The sequence below is a fragment of the Narcine bancroftii genome, chromosome 5, assembly GCF_036971445.1.
Source record: "Narcine bancroftii isolate sNarBan1 chromosome 5, sNarBan1.hap1, whole genome shotgun sequence".
NCBI lineage: Eukaryota > Metazoa > Chordata > Chondrichthyes > Torpediniformes > Narcinidae > Narcine > Narcine bancroftii.
In genome coordinates, this window is record NC_091473.1 from 50,002,322 (window position 1) to 50,027,093 (window position 24,772).

The window sequence follows — 24,772 nt, forward strand, 5'->3', positions numbered from 1 at the left end:
GACAAAGAAAGACAAAATCATGATGTAATTCATTGGAAGTATGACCAATATCAGAAAAGTAAGTGTCAGGCTTGAGTAGCTACAGTTGGTGACAAAATATTAAGCATTCAAATGAGCACCAATCACCATGCAGATACAGTCAATATCAAAGCAGCAAGTGTTTGTGAAACGAAGGACCGGAATACTTTTCAATCAATTATACACAAATTTTTCATGGGTGAACTTTATCGTCGGTGAATTTGATGGTAAATTTTCTTAGGGTGATTTTTCTGTCAGTGAACCTGATTGTTGGTGAAATTTCCGTTGGATGAATTGATTTTGGTGAATTTACCTCACACCAGGTAGAACAAAGGGAATAGCTCTAATTGGATAAGACCAAAAGGGTTAATTTAGCAGATTAGGCTTCAACAGGACTATTAGTTGTGCTCAACAGATCAGGCTATACAAACAGAGATGGAAAAACTGAGCTAAAATTGGTGAGCAGAAATGTCTGTTCTGATGCACAAAAGTAGGTTGCCTGAAGTTGAAGACTGCCATGTGCATAGATGGTCGATGAGATTCTTCAAGCTCTGTGACAATACAGGAGACCACAGACAAGTACTCAATCTGATTCATGCTTATCCAATGCAGAAACTCCATTGTGAACACACAATGCAGTACACTAGATTGCAGGAAATGAAAGTGAGTCATTGATGCAACTGAAAAGACTTTTTGGGTCCCTGGAAGGTGGGAAGGAAAGAGATGAAAGTTCAGGCATTGCAAATCCTGCAGCTGTATGAGAAAATGCTTCGAGAAGGTTGGTGGAGATGGAAAAAGGGACTAGGGAGTTGCATGGAGGGAATGAATCCATTTAATCGCTGTAATTGGGAGGGGAATGTACTTCAGGTAGCAAAATCTTGTCTTATTTCAGGTTTTTATTATTTAAAAAAAAATTTCAGCCCCTATGTATTTCAGCATGGAATGTCACAGAATTCTTAAAGCCTTGGATAGTTTCATTGTTTTTATTAACTGCCTTTTAACTTGTGTATTTCAAACCCAGAGCCCTTCTACTAGTTGCTGCTGCTCATGACATCTTTTCCTGAATTAGACTATTTTTGGATAATATCTGAATTGTATTTAAAATTGTACTTGTTAACCAGTACAGTCCTGCACATTCTTAACTGACTTCTGTGTGCACCATTGAATGCATACTTGCTGGAGGCATCACAGTGTGGGGTGAAAGTTCTGTTCAAGATCAGAAGAAGCTGCAGGAGGAGGTAAATGCAGCTCAGAGCTTCCCACCCCTCCACTGACTCCATTCACTTCACTTTCTGCCTTAGAAAGCCAGAAGAAACCATTACACCCTGAACATGCTTTCTTATCTCATCAGGGAGAAGATTCAAAAGCATGGAATTGAACACACATTTCTTTCCTGCAGCCATCAGGCTCCTCAATGAACCCCACAGCACTACTCTTGCTGCCCTTTGTACCAATTTATCCTTTTTTTTTCTCATTGTAACTCAATACTCTGTAATTGTGCTCTTGATTTTCTACCTTGTACAACTATGATTGTTAGAGTTGATCTGTTGGACTGCTCAAGGAAGAGCCCTTCTCATTGTATCAAGTATAATGTGAAAATAAATTTAGGTAAAATGTTAGCTGCTATCTGGCGGTATAAAAATTTGGGCCATATGATCCACTCAATCCACTGATGCAGTCTTCTATAAGGATGCATGGTCTCCCCAACTGCTGGCTCTCTCCCAGCTGTGCTAACAGAACAAATGGCATTGGCAGCTGGTGTGATCTTGCCCACTCTTCATCACCTCTCAATCCACTTATTTTTTTTAAAAAGTAAAAATACTAGGAAAAAATATTGGCACACTTAAAGCTATATAAATCAACCTAATTAAATAAAATGTTTAACCTGCCATTTGAGTCAATTTTGCTCATTCATTTCAATCTGTTTGTCATTGTTGCACCAGGTTACTTTGTGAGTCTGTGTGGATTTTTTCCAATTGGAAAGCTAGGAAATCTGTAGAAGTTTGTGCTCCCCTGTTAGACTCCATTATGTGTTCCTAAGTGACACACAGGCAGTGCAAACAAGGGTGGCCTAGACTCACGAATATCCAGTTTTTGGCTTTTTCTCACAACAGATCGGTTTCTATCTTACTAGTTACCTAACCATCTGAAGCATGTTATTAAGATGGAATGGGTGCAGGGTGTTCCTTGTACTGGAAGGTTTGAGTTATAAGAAGAGACTGATCGCTGTTTTATTTTTCCCTTTGGAGCATTAGGAGATCAAGAGGTGTCTTTTATAGGAGTTTTAAAAATCATGAGGGGTATAGATAAGGTGAATGGCCACAATATTTTTCCCACAGTAGAGAAGTTTTGACCTGGAGGGCACAGATTATAGCTGAGAGGAAAACATTTAAAAGGGACTAGATGGGCACTTTTTACACTTGCTGGTGTTGGGTGGAAGGGGTTGCCATTGGAAATGATGAATGGGGACAATTACAATATTTCAAAGACACTCATGTACCTGGATAAGAGGTTTAGAGAGATGAGCCAAACACAGCCAAATTGGACTATCTCAGTTAGACAACTTGGCCAGCAAGTTGGACTGAAAGGCAGGCATCTGCACTGTATAACTCTACCTCTGTCTCTCTAAGTTGGCTTATTTGCTATTATCAGTTAAGTGACCATGTGCAGTCAAAGACAGAAAAAAATAACTGAGCTTTATAAAGGAGAAGAGCACTCTATTTCAGTATCAAGAATGATGTTAAAAACAATTGGCCAGACAGTACTTGTGGAAAGAAGAACAGAGATTATGTTTCAAGTCAATGACTCTTAATTAGGGACTCAAAAGATTGAAGATGCTGAAAACTGGAGCAATAAAAATAATTTGCTGAAGGAATTCTTCAAGCCCGGCAGCATCTGTGGAAAGTAAAAGGACAGCTGATGTTTCAGGTTGAGGCCCTGCATCAGGATCTTCTAATGCAAGGTCTAGAATCCTGATGCCAATGCTTGACTGTCGCTTTCCATCACAGATGATGTCTGGTCTGCTGAACTATTACTGCCACTTGTTTCCTGACTCTTCTCTCGAACCAGGAAAGTGAGAAAACAAGGCAAAAGAAATATCGTTGATGGGATGCAGCTGGGATTGCATGGTGATGAAGGATCTGGTTAATGGATTAATGGAGAGGGTGCAATCATAACAAAAGAAGGCAAACAAACAAATAAATTAGTAAAATACAGCAGATTCGTGGAGAAATAAAACTGATTATATTTTAGATGGATGACTTGAAGAAAACAGTCCAATTCTGATACAGAGGAAGTAAGCAATTGTTAAAAAGTTTAACCATATGTTTAATTGGAAGATGAGGTGCTGTGCATAGAATTTAGGTTAGGCCTTATGGTTACAGTGCATTAAACCAGGCAGATAAGTCAGAGTAGGGGAAGGGTGGAGAATTAATGTGACAGGTTTGTTCCAGCAGGTGACTTGCAAAGTGGTCGCCCAATCTGTATTTGGTTTTTCCTGTGCTGAGGACCGAATGCAATGCACAAGTGCTCTGAGAAGGGAAGTGTTTGGTGGAGAATGAAAATCAGAGTAGGGAAATGTAGAGGAAGAATTCTTTTGGAATCAAGATCGTTTATTATCAAGTACAAACCAACAAAACAGCGTTCTCTGGTTCTCAATGCAAAAACTTGCAAATACACAACCGGACACAACACACATGCAGACAAGAGATTCATAGGCATATATGAAAATAAATATTGTTTAATAAATAGTAAAGTCTAGGAGGATAGTGTGAGCAGTCCTTTCAGTCGTTCTGCAGTCTCAGTCCCTTTGGGAGGCTGTTCTTTCTCAGCCTGGTAGTTCTGGCTCTGATATTCCTGTATCTCTTTCCCAATGGGAGTATCTGAAAGATGATGAATAGGCAGTGGAGAGGAAGATGAGACCCATGTTGCAATCTTGCTGATGTTAGTGGAAACTCAAGAATTACCTATTGTACATCGAAGGTGGAAGGTGAGAATATTGCAGACTTCAGCAATATCAGGCGACTCCTGAATGCTGAATCAGAATTGGACAGTCCTGCGGAAGGTTATCCATCTGTAATATTAACTTGGTTTTCCCTTCATCTGCTGACATTTCTGATCTGAATATTTCCTACATTTCACATGTTAACATTTGTCCCTTTTTTCTTTCTCTGCAACTTCTTCATCACGTTACCATACAGTCCAAGCTTTTCCCTATCAAAGATAGTCTCTTTGTCCTATCCATTCATCTGCCACCTTTTTGGCAACTTAAAGCTTTATTGTTTTCTCTCTTTCCCAGTTCTGATGAATGGTCAATGAGCTGAAACATTAACTCTGTAATAAAACACAAAAGTACTCGAGGAACTCAGTAGGTCATGCTTTATCCATGGAAAGCAATAGGTAGCTAATGTTTCAGGAACATTATTAAGGGCTCAGGGCTGAAATGTTGACTGCCAATTGCTTTCCTTTTATTTTGAATATTTTATTTAAAAAATTTTCCAAATGCAATTAATAAACTTTCAGATAGATAAATTATAATTAAATTTAAAATTACATGATGACATGCTGGGTTTTACCCCATCTTTACCCTCCCCTCCTTCCCTCCTTATACCCCCCACTCAGAAATTGTACAAAAAATATGAATGATATATAATTAGATAAAATATAGAGAAAAAAGAAAAATAGTTTCTTGGATTGCATGAAGGGTAGGTTTGCACATTGGGATCCTACAATGTTTATTACAACCATTTTAGGGAAGAAGATTAACATGGGTGTTAAGAGTCGAGAAATACATTTTATGTATTCACCCCTAAACTATACAGGCTCCAATTTTGTAAAAAGGCAGAATATTTATTTCTTAAATTATATGCAATTGTCTCCACAGGAATATAACTTTAAATTTCTGCATTCCATCTCTCCATATGCATCTGATTTCCAAGTCACTGCAATACACTTTGTTGCCATTGTTAATGCTATTTTTAATAAATTTCACGTGATAAAATGATAATTTTAAATTGAGCCTTGTTTCTTCTTCATTTCCTAACAAAAATAGGTCTGGATTTTTGCACAAATACGATACAAATAATTTGTTCTAAAAAAAATTACTAAATCCACCCAAAAAGAACATAACCAAGTAGAGTGTAAAAAGTTTCCTATCTCTTCATCTCATCTAAAACATTTATCTGATAAATCTGATTTCATTTTATTAAATTTTTGCAACATTAAATATAATTGATGCAGATAATTATTTTGAACTAATTTAAACCTTGCATTTATAGTATTTGTCACACAATCTTGACAAAAATCTGATCAACTTTTCTCATTAATTGTAATATTTAGATCTCCTATTTCTGTCTAGATTATTAAACTCTGTTTAATAATGCCTGCTTGTAATTAAAAAGTACATTATAGTTTACCTATCTCGGCTGCACCATTTCATCGGATGCAAGGATCGACAACGAGAGAGACAACAGACTCGCCAAGGCAAATAGCACCTTTGGAAGACTGCACAAAAGAGTCTGGAAAAACAACCAACTGAAAAACCTCACAAAGATTAGCGTATACAGAGCAGTTGTCATACCCACACTCCTGTTCGGCTCCGAATCATGAGTCCTCTACCGGCATCACCTACGGCTCCTAGAACGCTTCCACCAGTGTTGTCTCCGCTCCATCCTCAACATTCATTGGAGTGACTTCATCCCTAACATCAAAGTACTCGAGATGGCAGAGACCGACAGCATCGAATCCACGCTGCTGAAGATCCAACTGCGCTGGGTAGGTCACGTCTCCAGAATGGAGGACCATCGCCTTCCCAAGATCATGTTATATGGCGAGCTCTCCACTGGCCACCGAGACAGAGGTGCACCAAAGAAGAGATACAAGGACTGCCTAAAGAAAGCTCTTGGTGCCTGCCACATTGACCACCGCAAGTGGGCTGATCTCGCCTCAAATCGTGCATCTTGGCGCCTCACAGTTCGGCGGGCAGCAACCTCCTTTGAAGAAGACCGCAGAGCCCACCTCACTGTCAAAAGTCAAAGGAGGAAACACCCAACCCCAACCCACCAATTTTCCCTTGCAACCGCTGCAACTGTGTCTGCCTGTCCCGCATCGGACTTGTCAGCCACAAACGAGCCTGCAGCTGACGTGGACTTTACCCCTCTATAAATATTCGTCCGCGAAGCCAAGCCAAAGAAAAAGATAGAGATAAATTTCTTAGTATTACCTCTCCTGATAAGAATTTCCAACTCTCTACAAGCTGGTAAAACATTGTTGGACCTAATTTTTCGTGGAGATATCCTCTCAATTGAACTTAGCAAATAATGTGTATTTGGAGTTATTCCATATTTATTCCTTAATTGTTGAAATGAATCAGTTGACCTTGTTCATAACAATCTTCTTTATTTTTAATGGCTTTATAAAACCAAATATTTAAAAGTTGATTGCCTTTAGTGAAAGTATAATATTATTTTGCATCAAAAGTGTCTTAGGTGACGTACTTTCTTTTGTTCCAATTTTGTTATTTATCTTATTCCAAATAGTAATCAAATGTTTCTTTCACACTGGTTATTAATTTTGAATCCTATTTATATATAAATTCCTCTGCTATTTTCTCTCTTATTTTATCCAACTCAATTCAAACACACCTGCTTATCTTGATCCCTCAAAAAAAAGAAATCTCATTCGAGCCACTTGATAATAATTCTTAAAATTAGGAAACTGTAAACCTCCTAATTCATATTTCCATGTTAATCTTTCTATCGAAATTCTTGACATTTTACCTTTCCAAAGAAATCTTATATATTTATTTAATTCTTGAAAAAAACTTTTGTGGTAATAGTATTGATAAGGTTTGAAAAAGATATTGTTTTCGTGGAAAAAATATTCATCTTAATACAATTAACTCTTCTTACTTACGCTATTGGCAGGTTAATCCATTTTGTTTTTAAAATTCCTCTTAAACTTTTTAAGTGATGGTGATTAATTCAGTTTATATAAATTGTTTAAATCATTATCTATCTAGATCCCTAAATATTTAATCACCACTTTGGCCATTCAAATTGAGTATTTCTTTCACAAAGGCTATAATCCCCTTGTGTAAGTGACATCATTTCACTTTTATCTCAGTTTATTTTATAACCTAAAATATTACCATATTCTTCCAAATTTAAATGTAATTTCCGTAAAGAAATCTCTGTTTCTGTCAGATATATTGAAACGTTATCTGGAAATGAATTAATTTTATACTCTTTTTTACCAACCTTGAACCCCTTAATTTCTAAATCACTCCTAATTACCTCCGCTAGTGGCTCCATACCTAAAATGAACAGAGCTGGGGATAAATGACAACCTTGTCTACTAGATCTCACCAATTGGAATGGAGCGGAGATTTGTCCGTTAGTTACTATTTTCAATTTCATCCAATTTATAAAAGTTTGACCAAACTTATCTAACACTTTAAACAAGAAGTACCATTCAAGTACCATTCAAACACCTTTTCTGCATCTCGGGCCACTGCAACACTCAAATCTTTCCTTTTTTTGTGTTAAATATATAATACTGATTAACGTAGCCACATTGTCTGTTGATTGTCTTTTTTTTCACAAAACCTGTATGATCCATATTTATTAATTTGAGCAATAATTTAGTGACTTTATTCACCAATTATTTAGCAAGTATTTTATAAACTCATTTAATAATGATAGGTCTATACAATGAAGGTTTTAAAGGAACTCCCATCTTTTTTGTTGCCTACATTTATCTTCAGAACTTCGATTTTGAAGATCTTTTTCCAATATCTTTATTTCTTATTCCAATTGATTTACCTCTTTCATATAATCTTTCTTAATTTTAGAGGTAAAACATGATTTGTCCTCTCAAATAGGCCTTTAGGGCATCCCATATCACAAATTTATCATTCACCGAATTCAAATTTGTATCTCAAAATAACTGAAATTGTCTTATAATAAAATCACAAAAATCTTTTCCTTTTAATGATACTGAATCTCCATCTATACACTTTCTATTTATCTGGCATTATTAATAGTCATTAACAAAGGTGAATGATCAGATAAAATTCTTGTTTTATATTCAATATATAATATCCTATTTTGTATTTGTGCAGATAATAAAAATAAATCAATAGGAACATAGGATGTAGGAACAGGAGTAGGCCAAAAATGGCCCATCGAGCCTGTGTGCCATTCAATACAATCATGGCTGATCTAATTTATGGCCTAACTCCACCTACCTGCCTTCTCCCATAATTCCTCTATCATGTAAAAATTTATCTAACCGAATTTTAAATATGTTTAATGAGGCAGCCTCAACCACTTCCCTGGTTAGAGAATTCCAAACATTCACTACTCTCTGGGAAAAACTATTTTTCCTCATCTCTGTCCTAAATCTACTCCCCTGAATCTTGAGACTGTGTCCTCTCATTTTAGTTTCCCCGGCTAGCTCAAAACAACCTTCCTACATCTATCCTATCCATACCCTTCATAATCCTATATGTTTCTATAAGATCTCCTCTCATTCTTCTGAACTCGAGCGAAAATACAATCCTAGATGATTTAATCTTTCATCATAAGTCAACCCCTTCATCCCAGGAATAAACCTAGTAAACCTCCTCTGGACCATCTACAAAGCCAGTACATCCCTCCTCAAATATAGAGACCAGAACTGGACACAGTACTCTAGGTGCGGTCTCACCAGTACCTTATACAGTTGCAACATTACCTCTCTACTCCTGAATTAATTTCCTCTAGCGATGAAGGCCAACATTCCATTTGCCTTCTTAATAACCTGCTGCACCTGCAACCTAACTTTTTGCAATTCATGCACAAGCACTCCCAAGTCCCTCTGCACAACAGCATGCTGTAGTTTTTCACCCTTTAAATAATATTCAGCTCTTTTATTTTTCTTGCCAAAGTGGATAACCTCACACTTACTAACATTGTACTCCATCTGCCAGACCTTTGCCCACTCATCCAGCTTAACTATATCCCTCTGCAGACTCTCCACATCCTCATTACAATTTGCTCTTCCACTCAATTTGGTGTCATCCGCAAACTTGGCGACACCAGATTTTGTCCCCTCCTCCAAGTCATCAATATAAATGATGAACAGTTGTGGGCCTAACACTGACCCCTGCGGCACCCCACTTACCACTCTCTGCCAACCTGAAAAACTCCCATTTATTCCGACTCTCTGCCTCCTGTCAAACAACCAATTTTCAATCCAGGCCAATATACTTCCCCGCACTCCACTTTCCTGTAACTTACTGATAAGTCTCTTGTGCGGCATCTTATCAAACACTTTCTGGAAATCCTGGAATAAGAATTATGTCTATTTGAATAAAAAGAATAGTCTCTTTCTTTAGGATGAATTTTCCTCCACACATCTATTAATTTCAAATCCCTCATTAATACCAATGAAACTTTTTCTGCTTTAGTTCTTACTCATCCTCTTTTAGTTTTGACTAAAATTAGTTGTCTCCTATCAAAATTATGTCATGTGCCTCTGCTAAATTCAATGCCATTTGCTTTCCATAGACACTGTGTGTCTTGCTGAGTTTCTCCAGCTCTGTGTATTGTTCCAGTTTTCCTCCATTCACTCTGTTTCTCTCCACAGATGCTGTTTGACCTGCCTAGTGTTTCCAGCATTTTCTATTGCTGCATCAGATTTCAAGTTTCTGTAGTACAGGGATACCTTGTATAACATGGTTAATATGTTCCAAAAAAGTTCAGTGTCATAGAAAATTGCACTGTTCAAAGCATTATTACAATGTACTTTAATATAATATATTCGAATCCTATAATTATTTATTCTTTTACATTGAACTCTTATGCAAACGTGCCTAAAATATTTAAAAGGGAAAAATAAAACTGAAAAATGACAGATCTTTATTAGCAATAAGAAAACAATATTTATTGAAGAAAATATTTGTCTAGTGTAGTTTGCACTACTTTAGTCTTTTGTTTCCATCTTCTTTCTTTTTCTTTGGCTTGGCTTCGCGGACGAAGATTAATGGAGGGGGTAAAAAGTCCACGTCAGCTGCAGGCTCGTTTGTGGCTGACAAGTCCGATGCGGGACAGGCAGACACGATTGCAGCGGTTGCAAGGGAAAATTGGTTGGTTGGGGTTGGGTGTTGGGTTTTTCCTCCTTTGCCTTTTGTCAGTGAGGTGGGCTCTGCGGTCTTCTTCAAAGGAGGTTGCTGCCCGCCAAACTGTGAGGCGCCAAGATGCACGGTTTGAGGCGTTATCAGCCCACTGGCGGTGGTCAATGTGGCAGGCACCAAGAGATTTCTTTAGGCAGTCCTTGTACCTTTTCTTTGGTGCACCTCTGTCACGGTGGCCAGTGGAGAGCTCGCCATATAATACGATCTTGGGAAGGCGATGGTCCTCCATTCTGGAGACGTGACCCATCCAGCGCAGCTGGATCTTCAGCAGCGTGGACTCGATGCTGTCGACCTCTGCCATCTCGAGTACTTCGACGTTAGGGGTGTAAGCGATCCAATGGATGTTGAAGATGGAGCGGAGACAACGCTGGTGGAAGCGTTCTAGGAGCCGTAGGTGGTGCCGGTAGAGGACCCATGATTCGGAGCCGAACAGGAGTGTGGGTATGACAACGGCTCTGTATACGCTTATCTTTGTGAGGTTTTTCAGTTGGTTGTTTTTCCAGACTCTTTTGTGTAGTCTTCCAAAGGCGCTATTTGCCTTGGCGAGTGTGTTGTCTATCTCGTTGTCGATCCTTGCATCTGATGAAATGGGGCAGCCGAGATAGGTAAACTGGTTGACCGTTTTGAGTTTTGTGTGCCCGATGGAGATGTGGGGGGGCTGGTAGTCATGGTGGGGAGCTGGCTGATGGAGGACCTCAGTTTTCTTCAGGCTGACTTCCAGGCCAAACATTTTGGCAGTTTCTGCAAAGCAGGACGTCAAGCGCTGAAGAGCTGGCTCTGAATGGGCAACTAAAGCGGCATCATCTGCAAAGAGTAGTTCATGGACAAGTTTCTCTTGTGTCTTGGTGTGAGATTGCAGGCGCCTCAGATTGAAGAGACTGCCATCCGTGCGGTACCGGATGTAAACAGCGTCTTCATTGTTGGGGTCTTTCATGGCTTGGTTCAGCATCATGCTGAAGAAGATTGAAAAGAGGGTTGGTGCGAGAACACAGCCTTGCTTCACGCCATTGTTAATGGAGAAGGGTTCAGAGAGCTCATTTCTGTATCTGACCCGACCTTGTTGGTTTTCGTGCAGTTGGATAATCATGTTGAGGAACTTTGGGGGACATCCGATGCGCTCTAGTATTTGCCAAAGCCCTTTCCTGCTCACGGTGTCGAAGGCTTTGGTGAGGTCAACAAAGGTGATGTAGAGTCCTTTGTTTTGTTCTCTGCACTTTTCTTGGAGCTGTCTGAGGGCAAAGACCATGTCAGTGGTTCCTCTGTTTGCGCGAAAGCCGCACTGTGATTCTGGGAGAATATTCTCGGCGACACTAGGTATTATTCTATTTAGTAGAATCCTAGCGAAGATTTTGCCTGCAATGGAGAACAACGTGATTCCCCTGTAGTTTGAGCAGTCTGATTTCTCGCCTTTGTTTTTGTACAGGGTGATGATGGTGGCATCACGAAGATCCTGAGGCAGTTTACCTTGGTCCCAACAAAGCTTGAAAAACTCATGCAGTTTGGCATGCAGAGTTTTGCCGCCAGCCTTCCAGACTTCTGGGGGGATTCCATCCATACCTGCTGCTTTGCCACTTTTCAGTTGTTCGATTGCCTTATATGTCTCATCCAGGGTGGGAACCTCATCCAGCTCTAGCCTTAGGGGCTGTTGAGGGAGCTGGAGCAGGGCGGAATCTTGGACTGAGCGGTTGGCACTGAAAAGAGATTGGAAGTGTTCTGACCATCGGTTGGCCAGCTTGCTTGGCCACGGCACACGAACCATGGGTGTTTCCATCTTACATATCTTTATAACATCATTGAGAGACCGTTTTATCCTGGTCACTGATGTCAGAGGGATGGGGGGAGGAAGAGCAGAGGAGAATGGGGTCCTCTGTCTCAATTAAGGCATCCAATCTCTGGAGCAGGGCGGGGAGATAAATCGCCCAGCACCGTATAAAGACCACTACCTCTGGCCTCGGCTGTGTGGTCTGTCCGCTGGCTCGGAAACGGCAGCCGGGGGAGAGTGGGGTGGGGCTAAGCCGTGAAGCGTGCTGGGGCTCACTGTGAGGCAGAGGTAGGAGGAGAAGGAGTAGGGCAGCATCTTTATTACACCAATGCCACCAGAGGTGAGTGAAGGGGTGGGGGGGGGAACATGTTAAATTACTGCACTACTGTTGGTAATGCAATATTAATAAAATTTAACAATTTTTGTTTATTACTTTATTAAAATTATAAACTGAGTTATATCAAAACCCGCACTGTTCAAAACTGTTTTATACCAGATATACCTGTACTTTGATTTTAAAATATGATGGTGATTGATTATTTATTTAGAGAGAATTATTCCTGCCTTCATTGATTCGAAAGGGAAATGCAAAGACATTTATTTCAGCAATGTATCTCTTACTTCAAATGGGAACCCCCCATACAAGAGGTTCATAAGTCCAGGCAGAGTTGGGAATCAGACTTAAATGTGATAGATGAGGAAAACTGGTCTGAATTATGTCGGGATAGTATGACTAATACAATAAATATAAGGTGTAGACTAGTACAATTTTTTTGCATCAATTTTATCTCAAACCACAGAAATTAAATTAAGACTTATCAAACTGATGTTTTAGATGTGGCGAAGAGGTAGGAACTATTTTTTAAAATTCAACCTGGTTATGTTTTGAAATGAGACCTTTTTGGGTCAATCTAAGAAATTTCTTAGAGCAGATTACAGGAATTAAATTTCCACAAAACCCAGAATTATTCTTACTGGATAATATTACAGAAATAGACTTAAATTGAAACTATCTAAATATCAGAATGAATTTGTAAAAATTGTGTTAGCAGTGGCTAGAAAATGTATAGCAGTTGCATTCACATCCAGGTATGACATGTTGGAATGCAGAAATACAAAGTTGTATTCTCCTTGAGAAAATTACCTATAACTTAATAAGTACAACATATTTTTACAAGTTTGGCATCCATATTTACAATTTTCAGATGTAAATCTTTAATTATGTTCTACCTAACCCCCGAGACCTGTGTTGATCTTCTCCAAAGAAAATTAAATGGAGTGTGTAGCATCTTTCAGCAATCCATTCTGCTTTTTTCCATCTTTTCTTTTTCTTTTCTCATTTTCTTGCTTTTTCTTTACATCTACTCTTTTGACTTTTTTCTTGGGTGGATGGGGGTTGGGGCATAACCATCATGGAGTAAATACTGGATTTTTAATTTTGTACTTGTAATTTTTAATTTTGTAATTGACTGCATGCATGGTCAAATTTTTTAAATAAACTATTAAGAATTACTCCAGCCTTGTATCAAAATGCAATGTTCACGTTTTAAATGTATAATCTTCCTCACTGTGTGTATATTTTATTTCTTCTTCATTCCACAGATTAATCCAATGGCTTTCCGAGCTGTTCTGCAGTATTTCTATACAGGTATGTTCAGTTTCACTGCATAACTTAAACATGGGTGATAATTATGGCTAATTGGCAGCACTCTTGCCCTGGGCCAAAGGGTTACCGTAAATATTTGTGTATAGTGCATTCCGTGTCTAATGCGACCCTCCCCCCCATTTTTGAGGGAAAAAAGGGGTAAAAATTTTACCCCCGTGTATAATACGACCCCCCCTCTCCTCACCCGCCTGAGTCGCACTGGCGTCTCTCCGCTTGCCTGCCCACCTGGCCTCCTGAGTCCCGCTCGCGTCTCTCCACTTGCCCGGCCGCCTGAGTCGCACTGGCATCTCTCCGTCTGCCCACCCGGCCTCTTGAATCGCACTGCTGACTACTGCCCGCCTGGCCTCTTGAGTCGCACTGCCGACTACCTCCCGCCTGGCCTCCCAAATCGCGCTGCCAACTACTGGCCGCCCGAGTTGCACTATCGCCTGCCCACCTGCAGAAATTTTAAAAAAATTTTTACTCTCGTGTATAATGCAACCGCCCCTTATTTTCGAGGGGAAAAAGGGGGAAAATTTTTTCGCATTATACACAAATATTTACGGTGTCAATTTTTTTTCAAAAAATATATGTAGTAACATTTTAAATATACAATATATTAAACTTTTTCTCACAAACACAACAAACAAAATCAAAGCACTCCCTCCCTCCCTCCTTGTTTTCAATTTCTAAACCAGCCACAAGACCAACTATCGTATTGCATATACCAAACACTCTACTGTCAGAGGGATGCTCCACTTTTAGAAATTTAATCTTCCAGAGAAGCCAAACCTGTGTCTAATCTGTTTCCAACTCTAGGCATAAGGAAAAGAGTCTCTAGCAGTGAAGAGTACTCTACTATATCTTGAGATGACATTTTTTCTCTCTCCATTGGTGAGGAACAATTGTCTTGTCATTAACATGTTGTTTTTGAAAGTTTTGTGTAAATAAATCCGTGATCGTGTATTTTACACCACAACAGTGAGTTTACTTTGTATGCTCAATCAAAGTGAAAAACTTCATTTATTGCAAGCCCTCCTATGTTTATATTCAGCTTCAGAAATGGACAGGAAAAGGAATTATTGAAGAAATGGAATTTGGTATAAAACCAGAATCAGTAACCCTTTGTGTCTGCATAAGTTCCTTTATTAGAAAAAGCCTCTCTTAGCCTGAACTGTGAAGTATTTTTCTCCTTTGTGCATTCAATCATCTTGTATATTGTTATCAATTTGCTTGAAACGTTGCCAAGTTGGTAATGATTTTTAAATCAGCAATTTTGGCTTTCTCAATAGATATGCAAGTTCAAACATAAGATGAGTGCAGACATTTTTTAAAATGACTGGATATTTGTTGTACGTGGCATACCACTTCAACTCCCCATTCCCACCCTAACATATCCATTCTTGGTCTTCTCCTGTGCCAGAGTTAGGCCCAGCATAAACCAGAAGAAGAAGAATTAATTGAGCAGTCTGTCGCCCAAGTGTATGAACATTGAATTTTCCAATTTAAGGTGACAAGTCCCCTTTCTCTTTTTCTGAGCTACTTCCTCACCATGTCCATTTTTATCCTCTTTCCCACCCAACCATGTCAAGTCTAATTTTTTTTCCCACTAAAGTACAGTTCAACTCCGATTATTTGAAATCCTTAGTTATCCAAAATTTTTTGGTCCTCGAAGTCGCATCTGTTTGGCTCTGAAAATTTTTTTTTGGATAATTGAGGATTTCAGAAAAATAAGAAATCCTAATTTTTCTGAAAATTTTTTTAAGTGAAATGGCCTCATTTTATCTCCAAAAAATGTTGGATATATAATGATATCTGAAGCAATCAGAAATCCTCAGTGATCTAAAGTTTTTTTGGAGTTGAACTGACATCACTGGTTGAAAAATTTTTGGAATTTTGGAAAAGCCTCTGAGTAGAATTTTGAGTTTTTGGTGTTGGATTTATTTTATTTCGTTCAGGTGTGGCGGTGCACATCGCAACGCAGGCGAACCTGCTCTGCGTGTAACGGCCGCGGCAACAGAACAGCCGCGTCAAGATGGCACAGCCGGGTTTGGGCTCCCTCGTGGCTGGGGGAATTGCCCTCGGCTGCATTATCGTGTCAAAGCCAATGCATGGGCGGGACTTGAGACCACCTCTATTCTGGACTCTACACCATGGACCCTGCAGCAGTTAACGCAGTGGCCATAAAGCTACTACCTTTCTGGATGCTTTGCCGACGCACATGGTTCAGGCAAGTGGAAGCACAGTTCCACTTCCAGCAGATCACCTCCGACTCGACGATGTTCTACCATGTCGTTAGCACCCTCGACCAGGAGACCGCCGCCAGAGTGGGCAACCTGATTCATGACCCCACGGAGGAAGGTAAATACCCGGCGCTAAAGCAGCTCCTCCTCAGCACCTTTGGCCTATCCAGACATCAGCACGCTGCCAGGCGCCATCCGCCCTCATGGACAAAATGCTCGCGCTGGCAGAGGGCCACAGGCCATACCTCATGTTCGAGCAGACCTTCCTAGAGCAAATGCTGGATGACATTCAATTGCTACTAACAGACGAGGATTTCTCGGATCCATACAAGGTCATGGCCTGAGTGGACGTCCTGTGATGCACGAAGCGCAAGAACGAATCGGCCCCAACCCCAGCTGGTCACAATCGTGCCCCGGCAAGCCGGTGGAGACACCAAACGCCACTTGGTACTTCTTTCATCAACGTTGGAGGGCACAGCTCGTTGCTGGAAAACGGCCAGACTTAGAGTATTCATATGCTTCTCCCAGAATTCTCTCCCATTCCCGGTAACTCAAAAGTCTTACTAGGACCGGCCGTTGTCGCAGATTGCCAGCTCCCTTAGGCTGAAGGGTCTGGTAAATCTTTTCAATATGTAATTTTTCTATGAATTTGTCTTCTCCCAGGACTTGCAGGATCCATGTTCCAAATAACTTCACCAGTTCTCTTCCCTTGATTCCTCCTTTCCGTCCAATAATTCGAACATTATTTCATCTGCTAAAATTCTCCATGTGGACGATCTTGTCCAGCAGACCTTGATGTCTGATTCCATTTCTTCACATCTTTTCCCAAAGCCTTTATCTTATCTTGTGTTTTTACCAAGTCTACTTCTGCTTGGTTCATTCTTTCCCTTAAGTCTTCAACAATTTCTTTAATTTCAGTCATCCTTTCGGTCATGTCTATCATTATATTTTTGATGTCTGCAAATCGATTGCTCCAAGTTTTCCATTTTTTCCAGGATAATATTTAGATTTTGTCCAGACTCCCCAACTCTGCCAGGGTCTATTGGTCCCGAGGCCACTCTTATGCCACTCCCTTTAGGGCTTTCGCTCGATGTTCATGGTTGAATAGAAACTTCGATTTTTGTTCTCAGCTGCCTTGGTTTCTTGGTACTTATTTTGTCAATTTTTTAATGAAACAAAATGTTAATTTTAAGATTTGACTGTCTTTTGGATACTCTTCATGGAGAGCTCAATTAAAAGACATCTGTCTAAGTCCTTCTCATGGTCGCGCCCCCAGGATCCAGGTCTTTACATTGGTACAAGTTAATTCTGGCCACGACCAACCTTTCAAAGCATTTAATCAGATGAGTTGTGAAGGCCACTGAATGATAGTAATTGAGGCAGCTTACTCTACAATTCTTGGGCACTGGTATATTGATATCCTTTTGAAGCAGGTGGGAATTTCCATCTGCAGCATTGAGAGATTGGAGATGTCCGTGAATGCCCCAGCTGGTTGGGTGCACAGATTTTCAGAACTTTCAGGGCCTGACACCTTGCCAGATGTTCTGATGTTGGCCTCAGAGACAGATTTAACAGGGCTGCCAGCTTCTACAAGGATTCTCATTTGTACTATTGAACTCTCCTTTTCAAAGTGAGCATAAAAGGTTTTCAGCTCATCTGGTATGAGGCATCACAGCCATTGATGATGTTAAGTTGAGCTTTGTAGGATGTAATGATCTGCAAGTCCTATCACAGCTTGCAAACATCTGTCTGTTTCTAGCTTCACTCGGAATTGCCTCTTTGCTGCTAAGATGGACTTCTGTAGGTCGAACCTGGACTTCCTATAGAAAATCTGGATCACCAATCTTAAATGCCATTGATCACACCCTCAGCAGTTTGCAAATATTTTGATTCATCCATGGCTTTATACTGTTTGTCTGTATGAGTATTCTCTGTATGATGTTTGCACTTTTGACTGGGAGTACGCTGTTTTGTTGGGTTGTACTGGTACAATCGGATGATAAATAAACTTTAACTTAGTTGATGGAATTTAATGCAGAGAAATTTCAGGAGTAGCATTTTGGAAACTTTCATATGGGTATGATTTATACTGTCCCCGGGTTAAAAACGTCTGATTTATGAACAACTTGTAATTACAAACCGACAAGCTGGCCAGAAGTAGAATGCCGTCAACTTCCGGTTCGAGCGTGGTTGAGTCAGCATTATGTGGGGATATGCACCTTTGTTGACCTCACCAAAGCCTTCGACACCGTGAGCAGGAAAGGGCTTTGGCAAATACTAGAGCGCTTCGGATGCCCCCCCAAGTTCCTCAACATGGTTATCCAACTGCACGAAAACCAACAAAGTCGGTCAGATACAGCAATGAGCTCTCTGAACCCTTCTCCATTGACAACGGCGTGAAGCAAGGCTGTGTCCTCGCACCAACCCTCTTTACTATCTTCTTCAGCATGATGCTGAAACAAGCCATGAAAGACCTCAACAATGAAGACGCTGTTTACGTCTGGTACCGCACGGATGGCAGTCTCTTCAATCTGAGGCGCCTGAAAGCTCACACCAAGACACAAGAGCAACTTGTCCGTGAACTACTCTTTGCAGACGATGCCGCTTTAGTTGCCCATTCAAAGCCAGCTCTCCAGCGCATGACGTCCTGGATTGCGGAAACTGCCAAAATGTTTGGCCTGGAAGTCAGCCTGAAGAAAACTGAGGTCCTCCATCTGCCAGCTCCCCACCATGACTACCAGTCCCCCCCCACATCTCCATTGGGCACACAGAACTCAAAACGGTCAACCAGTTTACCTATCTCGGCTGCACCATTTCATCTGATGCAAGGGTCGACAACGAGATAGACAACAGACTCGCCAAGGCAAATAGCGCCTTTGGAAGACTACACAAAAGAGTCTGGAAAAACAACCACCTGAAGAAATACACAAAGATCAGCGTGTACAGAGCCATTGTCATACCCACGCTCCTGTTCGGCTCCGAATCATGGGTCTTCTACTGGCATCACCTACAGCTCTTAGAACGCTTCCATCAGCGCTGTCTCCGCTCCATCCTCAACATTCATTGGAGTGACTTCATCACCAACATCGAAGTACTCGAGCTGGCAGAGTCCACAAGCATCGAATCCATGCTGCTGAAGACCCAACTGCCCTGGGTGGGTCACGTATCCATAATGGAGGACCATCGCCTTCCCAAGATCGTGTTATATGGCAAGATCTCCACTGGCCACCGAGACAGAGGTGCACCAAAGAAGAGGTACAAGGACTGCTTAAAGAAATATCTTGGTGCCTGCCACATTGATCACCGCCAGTGGGATGATATCGCCTCCAACCGTGCATCTTGGCGTCTCACAGTTCGGCGGGCAGCAACCTCCTTTGAAGAAGACCGCAGAGCCCACCTCACTGACAAAAGACAAAGGAGGAAAAACCTAACACCCAACCCCTACCAACCAATTTTCCCTTGCAACTGCTGCAACCGTGCCTGCCTGTCCCGCATCAGACTTGTCAGTCACCAACGAGCCTGCAGCTGACGTGGACATACCCCTTCATAAATCTTCGTCTGTGAAGCCAAGCCAAAGAAAGAAGAAAAAAGAAAGTGGGGATATGCTGTACAATACTCTTTTTGACCTGCAGTTTAAAATTTGCAACATTAAAGTGTTATTGTTGCTATTTAAACCACCTCATAATACTTCTCAAGACTCTAGTTTAAAATATTTGAAATATAGACTCAGAACTGTGGAATAGAGAGAGTTAAGTGGCTGTGTTGAAAGTTATTTCTGTCCCTGCTGTGATCAGACTTCCCATAGCACGCTGCCTTACACTGATGAGGATTTTCTTTTTGACTGATGCGGCAGACCAGCGAGTTTCCAAACCACTGAACAATGCATTAGGGATAGGGGTAAACTACATTAGACAAATATTTTCTTAAATATACAATGTTCACTTATTGCCAATAAAGATCTATTACCAATAAAGATCAGTTTTATATATATCCCTTTTACTGCACTGGAAGGTGATAATGCTTAGAACAGTGTGGTTTTCCATAGCACTGAGCTTGCTTGGAACACATTAACAGTGTTGTACTCTTATTTCGTCTGGTTTACAAGTGACTCGTGAACCAACAGTTTGGTGGCACTTTTCAACCTCCTTGGGTTAAAGGCAACTAGAAATGAACAGATGCTTCTTTGCAGTTGATTTCACCTCCAAGTTTCACATGGCAAAAATCAAACCGACTCTCCAGCACCAGACCCATCCTCTCCAACATTAGCCATCTCTCCATCATCATCTCCTTTGTCATTCAATTATGTACTGTATTATGCTTAAGATGTTGTAGATATGGAAGTGTTTCTTAAGTGTTTTACATGCATAGAAAGGCCAAATATATATGCTATATACTAAGATAAACATTTGACTAACTGACGCTAAATAAGGACTGTATATACTTGTTTAGACTTAAATACAAATTCAAGTTAAAGACAGACTTGGATAATGGAACTCATTTTTAACCTGGGGACTTCATTGAAGTTGAGAGATCATGTTGTAGTTGTGTAAGACATTGAGGCCCCATTTAGAATGTTGTGTTCAATTTTGTTCACCATACTACAGGAAAGATGTTGTAAAGCTGGAGAGGGTACAAAAAAGGTTTACGAGGATGTTGCCAGGACTCATAAACCTGAGCTATAGGGAGAGGTTAAGCAGGCTAGGGCTTTATTCTTTGGTGTCAGGAGGATGGGAGTGATCTCATAGATGTATACAAAATCATGAGGAAGGAGAATGGAGCAGGGGAATCAGTAACCAGAGGACATAGGTTTATGGTGAGGGGGGAGAGATTTAATAGGAAATACACAAATGTGTTGGAAAAACTCATCAGGGGAAAAAAAAGATGGTGCTACTGGAGCTGCTGTAACAGCAGCATTGCCGCTGATGCAGACCTGGGAGAGTGGAGAGGCACAGAGCTTCTCTGAAGGTTCAACTGCCTCGTTCCAATGCTGGCAGCCTTGTACAGGTTTTAAATGGCCTGTTAAAGTGGCTGATGGTGTTTGTAAACAAAACCCTGCAACCACAAGGTCTGTGCCCAAGATGGCAGTGCCTATGCTCGGCAGCGGCAAGATGGGTTGCAGACTCTGGCGAGGAGTGCACCAGTGCAGGGCACCAGAAATGGGGAGAACACCCCATTTTGAGAAGGAGAAGCATGGGAGACCTCCTTTCAGGATGGTGACCATGGCAGGGACCAGAGAGGAGCTCAGTGGCTGAAGGATCCAACAGGATGTTAACCATGGCAGAGAACTAGCGAGGGGCTCAGCAGCATAAAGACCCAACAGGATGGTGACCACTTCAGAGACCAGCGAGGGCTCAGCGACTGAGGGACCTATACACACCGCGGGTGACATGGTGTTGCGGGACTCGTATGGGCTGCGGGTTGCTGGAGATTGGCTTATGGGAACCAGGTATTGGAGCTTGGTTTCGAGAGCAAGAAGGACTCCTGAGGGCCTCAGGCACTGAAGGCTTCCTGTCGGAGGTTTGTATCTGGACCTTGGGTTGCCGATGAATCAAACACAAGTCTGTGTGGCTGCTGAGCCTGCAGGAGTGCTGGAGGCGAATCCACAGATACTCAGTGAATCTGAAGGGACTTCTTTTGTTTCTCTTTCTCCTATTGTTAGGGACACCAGGCTCATGGTAACTTTCTTTGACTTGGGCAAAGAAGTGCATCCTGTATGTTACATTTTTAATGTATTATTATGTGACAAAAGAAACATGAAACCTTCTCCAGCATATTTGTCCATTGTACAATCCTAGCATTTGCAGATTTTCTTGTTTAACTCTAAGAATAAAAAGGAAACTCCAGGGTGACTTTTTTTAATTCAGAAGATGGTGAGTGTATGAAGGAGGGGGTTAAGGCAGATACTATTGCAATGTTTAAGAAAAGAATTGGGCAGATACATGGATAGGATAGGATGGGTTTGGAGGGATATGGGCCAAATGCAGGTAGGTGGGACTGGTGTGGGTAGGACATTTTGGTAGACAAGAGCAAGTTGGACTTGTTGTATGATTCTATAACTCTCACTATTTTCTTGTTTTTTTTTCACAGGCCGCCTTGATATTGAAGTGGAAAATGTGGAAGATTTTAAAATCTTAGCAAAACAGTGTAAGTTAGAAGAACTTATCAGTGAAGTAGAAAGCAAATACAAGAAAGTATCTGAGTTTGGTAAGTTCTTGCAGCATTCAATTTCTTTTCTCATTGAATATATGAAAACAGAATATCATACTTATTGTTCATAAGCTTCCAAGGTTAAACAACTTGAAGAAAAAGATTTGCACTTTCGGTTTTGGGATCTCCAAAGTGCAATTCTGGTCTCTAATTGAATAAGGATATACTGGGTCTGGAAATGGTTACAGAGGAGGTTAACAATTTTGATTTGGGAAAGGAAGGTGTTATTTTATGAGGAGAGCTTGAGTAGCCTTGTACTATACTGTTTGAAGTTCAGAAGGATGAAGGTTCATTGCACAAAGAAATACAGTATTATGGAAAGAATATATAAGACAGAAGCGGAGAGGTTGTTTTCACTAGAAGGTGAAACTAGAAGTAGGAAACAAACTTTGAATATTTGGGAAGTAGATTTAAGACAAGAGATTAGTGGATCTGTGGAAGTCTGCCTGATGAAACAGTAGAGGTTGCCTCATTGAATCTATTTAACATGTTCTTGGCTTGGCTTCGCGGACGAAGATTTATGGAGAGGTAAATGTCCACGTCAGCTGCAGGCTCATTTGTGGCTGACAAGTCCGATACGGGACAGGCAGACACGGTTACAGGGGAAAATTGGTTGGTTGGGGTTGGGTGTTGGGTTTTTCCTCCTTTGTCTTTTGTCAGTGAGGTGGGCTCTGCGGTCTTCTTCAAAGGAGGTTGCTGCCCGCCGAACTGTGAGGTGCCAAGATGCATGGTTTGAGGCGATATCAGCCCACTGGCGGTGGTTAATGTGGCAGGCACCAAGAGATTTCTTTAGGCAGTCCTTGTACCTCTTTGGTGCACCTCTGACACGATGGACAGTGGAGAGCTCGCCATATAACACGATCTTGGGGAGGCGATGGTCCTCCATTCTGGAGACGTGACCTACCCAGCGCAGTTGGATCTTCAACAGCGTGGATTCGATGCTGTCGGCCTCTGCCATTCGAGTACTTCAATGTTAGGGATGAAGTCGCTCCAATGAATGTTGAGGATGGAGCGGAGACAACGCTGGTGGAAGCGTTCTAGGAGCCGTAGGTGATACCGGTAGAGGACCCAAGATTAGGAGCCGAACAGGAGTGTGGGTATGACAACGGCTCTGTATTTGCTTATCTTTGTGAGGTTTTCAGTTGGTTGTTTTTCCAGACTCTTTTGTGTAGTCTTCCAAAGGCGCTATTTGCCTTGGCGAGTCTGTTGTCTATCTCGTTGTCAATCCTTGCATCCGATGAAATGGTGCAGCCGAGATAGGTAAACTGGTTGACCGTTTTGAGTTTTGTGTGCCCGATGGAGATGTGTGGGGGGGGGGTTGGTAGTCATGGTGGGGAGCTGGCTGATGGAGGACCTCAGTTTTCTTCAGGCTGACTTCCAGGCCAAACATTTTGGCAGTTTCCGCAAAACAGGACATCAAGCGCTGAAGAGCTGGCTCTGAATGGGCAACTAAGTGGCATCGTCTGCAAAGAGTAGTTCACGGACAAGTTTCTCTTGTGTCTTGGTGTGAGCTTGCAGGCGCCTCAGATTGAAGAGACTGCCATCCGTGCGGTACCAGATGGAAACAGGGTCTTCATTGTTGAGGTCTTTCATGGCTTTGTTCAGCATCATGCTGAAGAAGATTGAAAAGAGGGTTGGTGTGAGAACGCAGCCTTGCTTCACGCCATTGTTAATGGAGAAGTGTTCAGAGAGCTCATTGCTGTATCTGACCCGACCTTGTTGGTTTTCGTGCAGTTGGATAACCATGTTATTAAATGATAGGGAATTAAGAGTTAAGGGGAATGTGTGGGTAAGTAGTGCTGAGTCCCCTGCCAGATCAGCCATCATTTTATCGAATGGAGGAGCAGGCTTGATGGGCAATATGGCCAACTCTTTTCCTTAATTTTTATGTTCTAATGTTTATAATTAATGATGTTCTTTTATTTACGTAGTCAATGAATTGTGATAGCAACAACTTTGTTAGCAGCAATATCCTTTGCGATCAGATAATCTGCTTGTGATGTTGACTGAGGGGCCTGCCAAATATCTGGGGTGGCTCCCATGCTTATGACTGCCTGCCGTCATTCTGGATCATAGAATAGTGCAGCACAGGAACAAATCCTTCAACCCACAATGTCTGCGCTGAATATGATGCCAAGTTAAACTAAATCTCTTCAGCCTCGATTCGCTGCATATTCATGGGTCCATCTCCAGCCACTCTTGTGACTGTTTCCACCATGACTCCTGCTCACTTGTTCCAGGGATTCAACAGTCTCTGTGTAACTTTAAACCCCACCCCTCCACCTCACCTGTATGTCCTCAAGTATATGACATTTTTTACTTTGGGGAAAAATATTTAGACTGACTGCCCTTATTTGCCTCTCATAAACTTTTATCAGGTCTCCCTCAGTCTCCAATGCTCCAGAAAAAACAACAACCAAATTTGTCCAAACTTTCCTTCGACTCCTACACTCTAATCCAGACAGCATCCTGATAAATCTCTTGGAACATAGAACACTACAGCACTGTACAGGCCCATTGATGTTGTGCCGACCCATATATTCCTTATATTTAAAAAAAGGTACTAAACCCACCTTATCCTGTATCCCTCTATTTTTCTTTCATCCATGTGTCTGTCTGAGTCTCTTAAATGCCCCTAATGTTTCAGCATTCCAGGCACCCACAACTCTGTGTATATAAAAAAAAACACTTACCCCAGAGAGAAAAGTCTCAGCTCTGCTAAC

At 41.3% G+C, this 24,772-nt stretch overlaps 1 protein-coding gene across 12 annotated transcripts in view; it reads left to right on the plus strand.

The window, feature by feature from the left end:
• The window catches only part of abtb1 (ankyrin repeat and BTB (POZ) domain containing 1), a 135,876-nt gene that overhangs the window by 80,780 nt on the left and 30,324 nt on the right, over positions 1-24,772 (plus strand). For all 12 annotated transcript variants that reach the window (XM_069937372.1, XM_069937376.1, XM_069937381.1 and 9 more), the window contains 2 exons: positions 13,557-13,602; positions 21,930-22,046. In XM_069937372.1, coding sequence (XP_069793473.1) covers positions 13,557-13,602; positions 21,930-22,046 — 163 coding nt within the window. The remainder of the gene's footprint in view (positions 1-13,556; positions 13,603-21,929; positions 22,047-24,772) is intronic.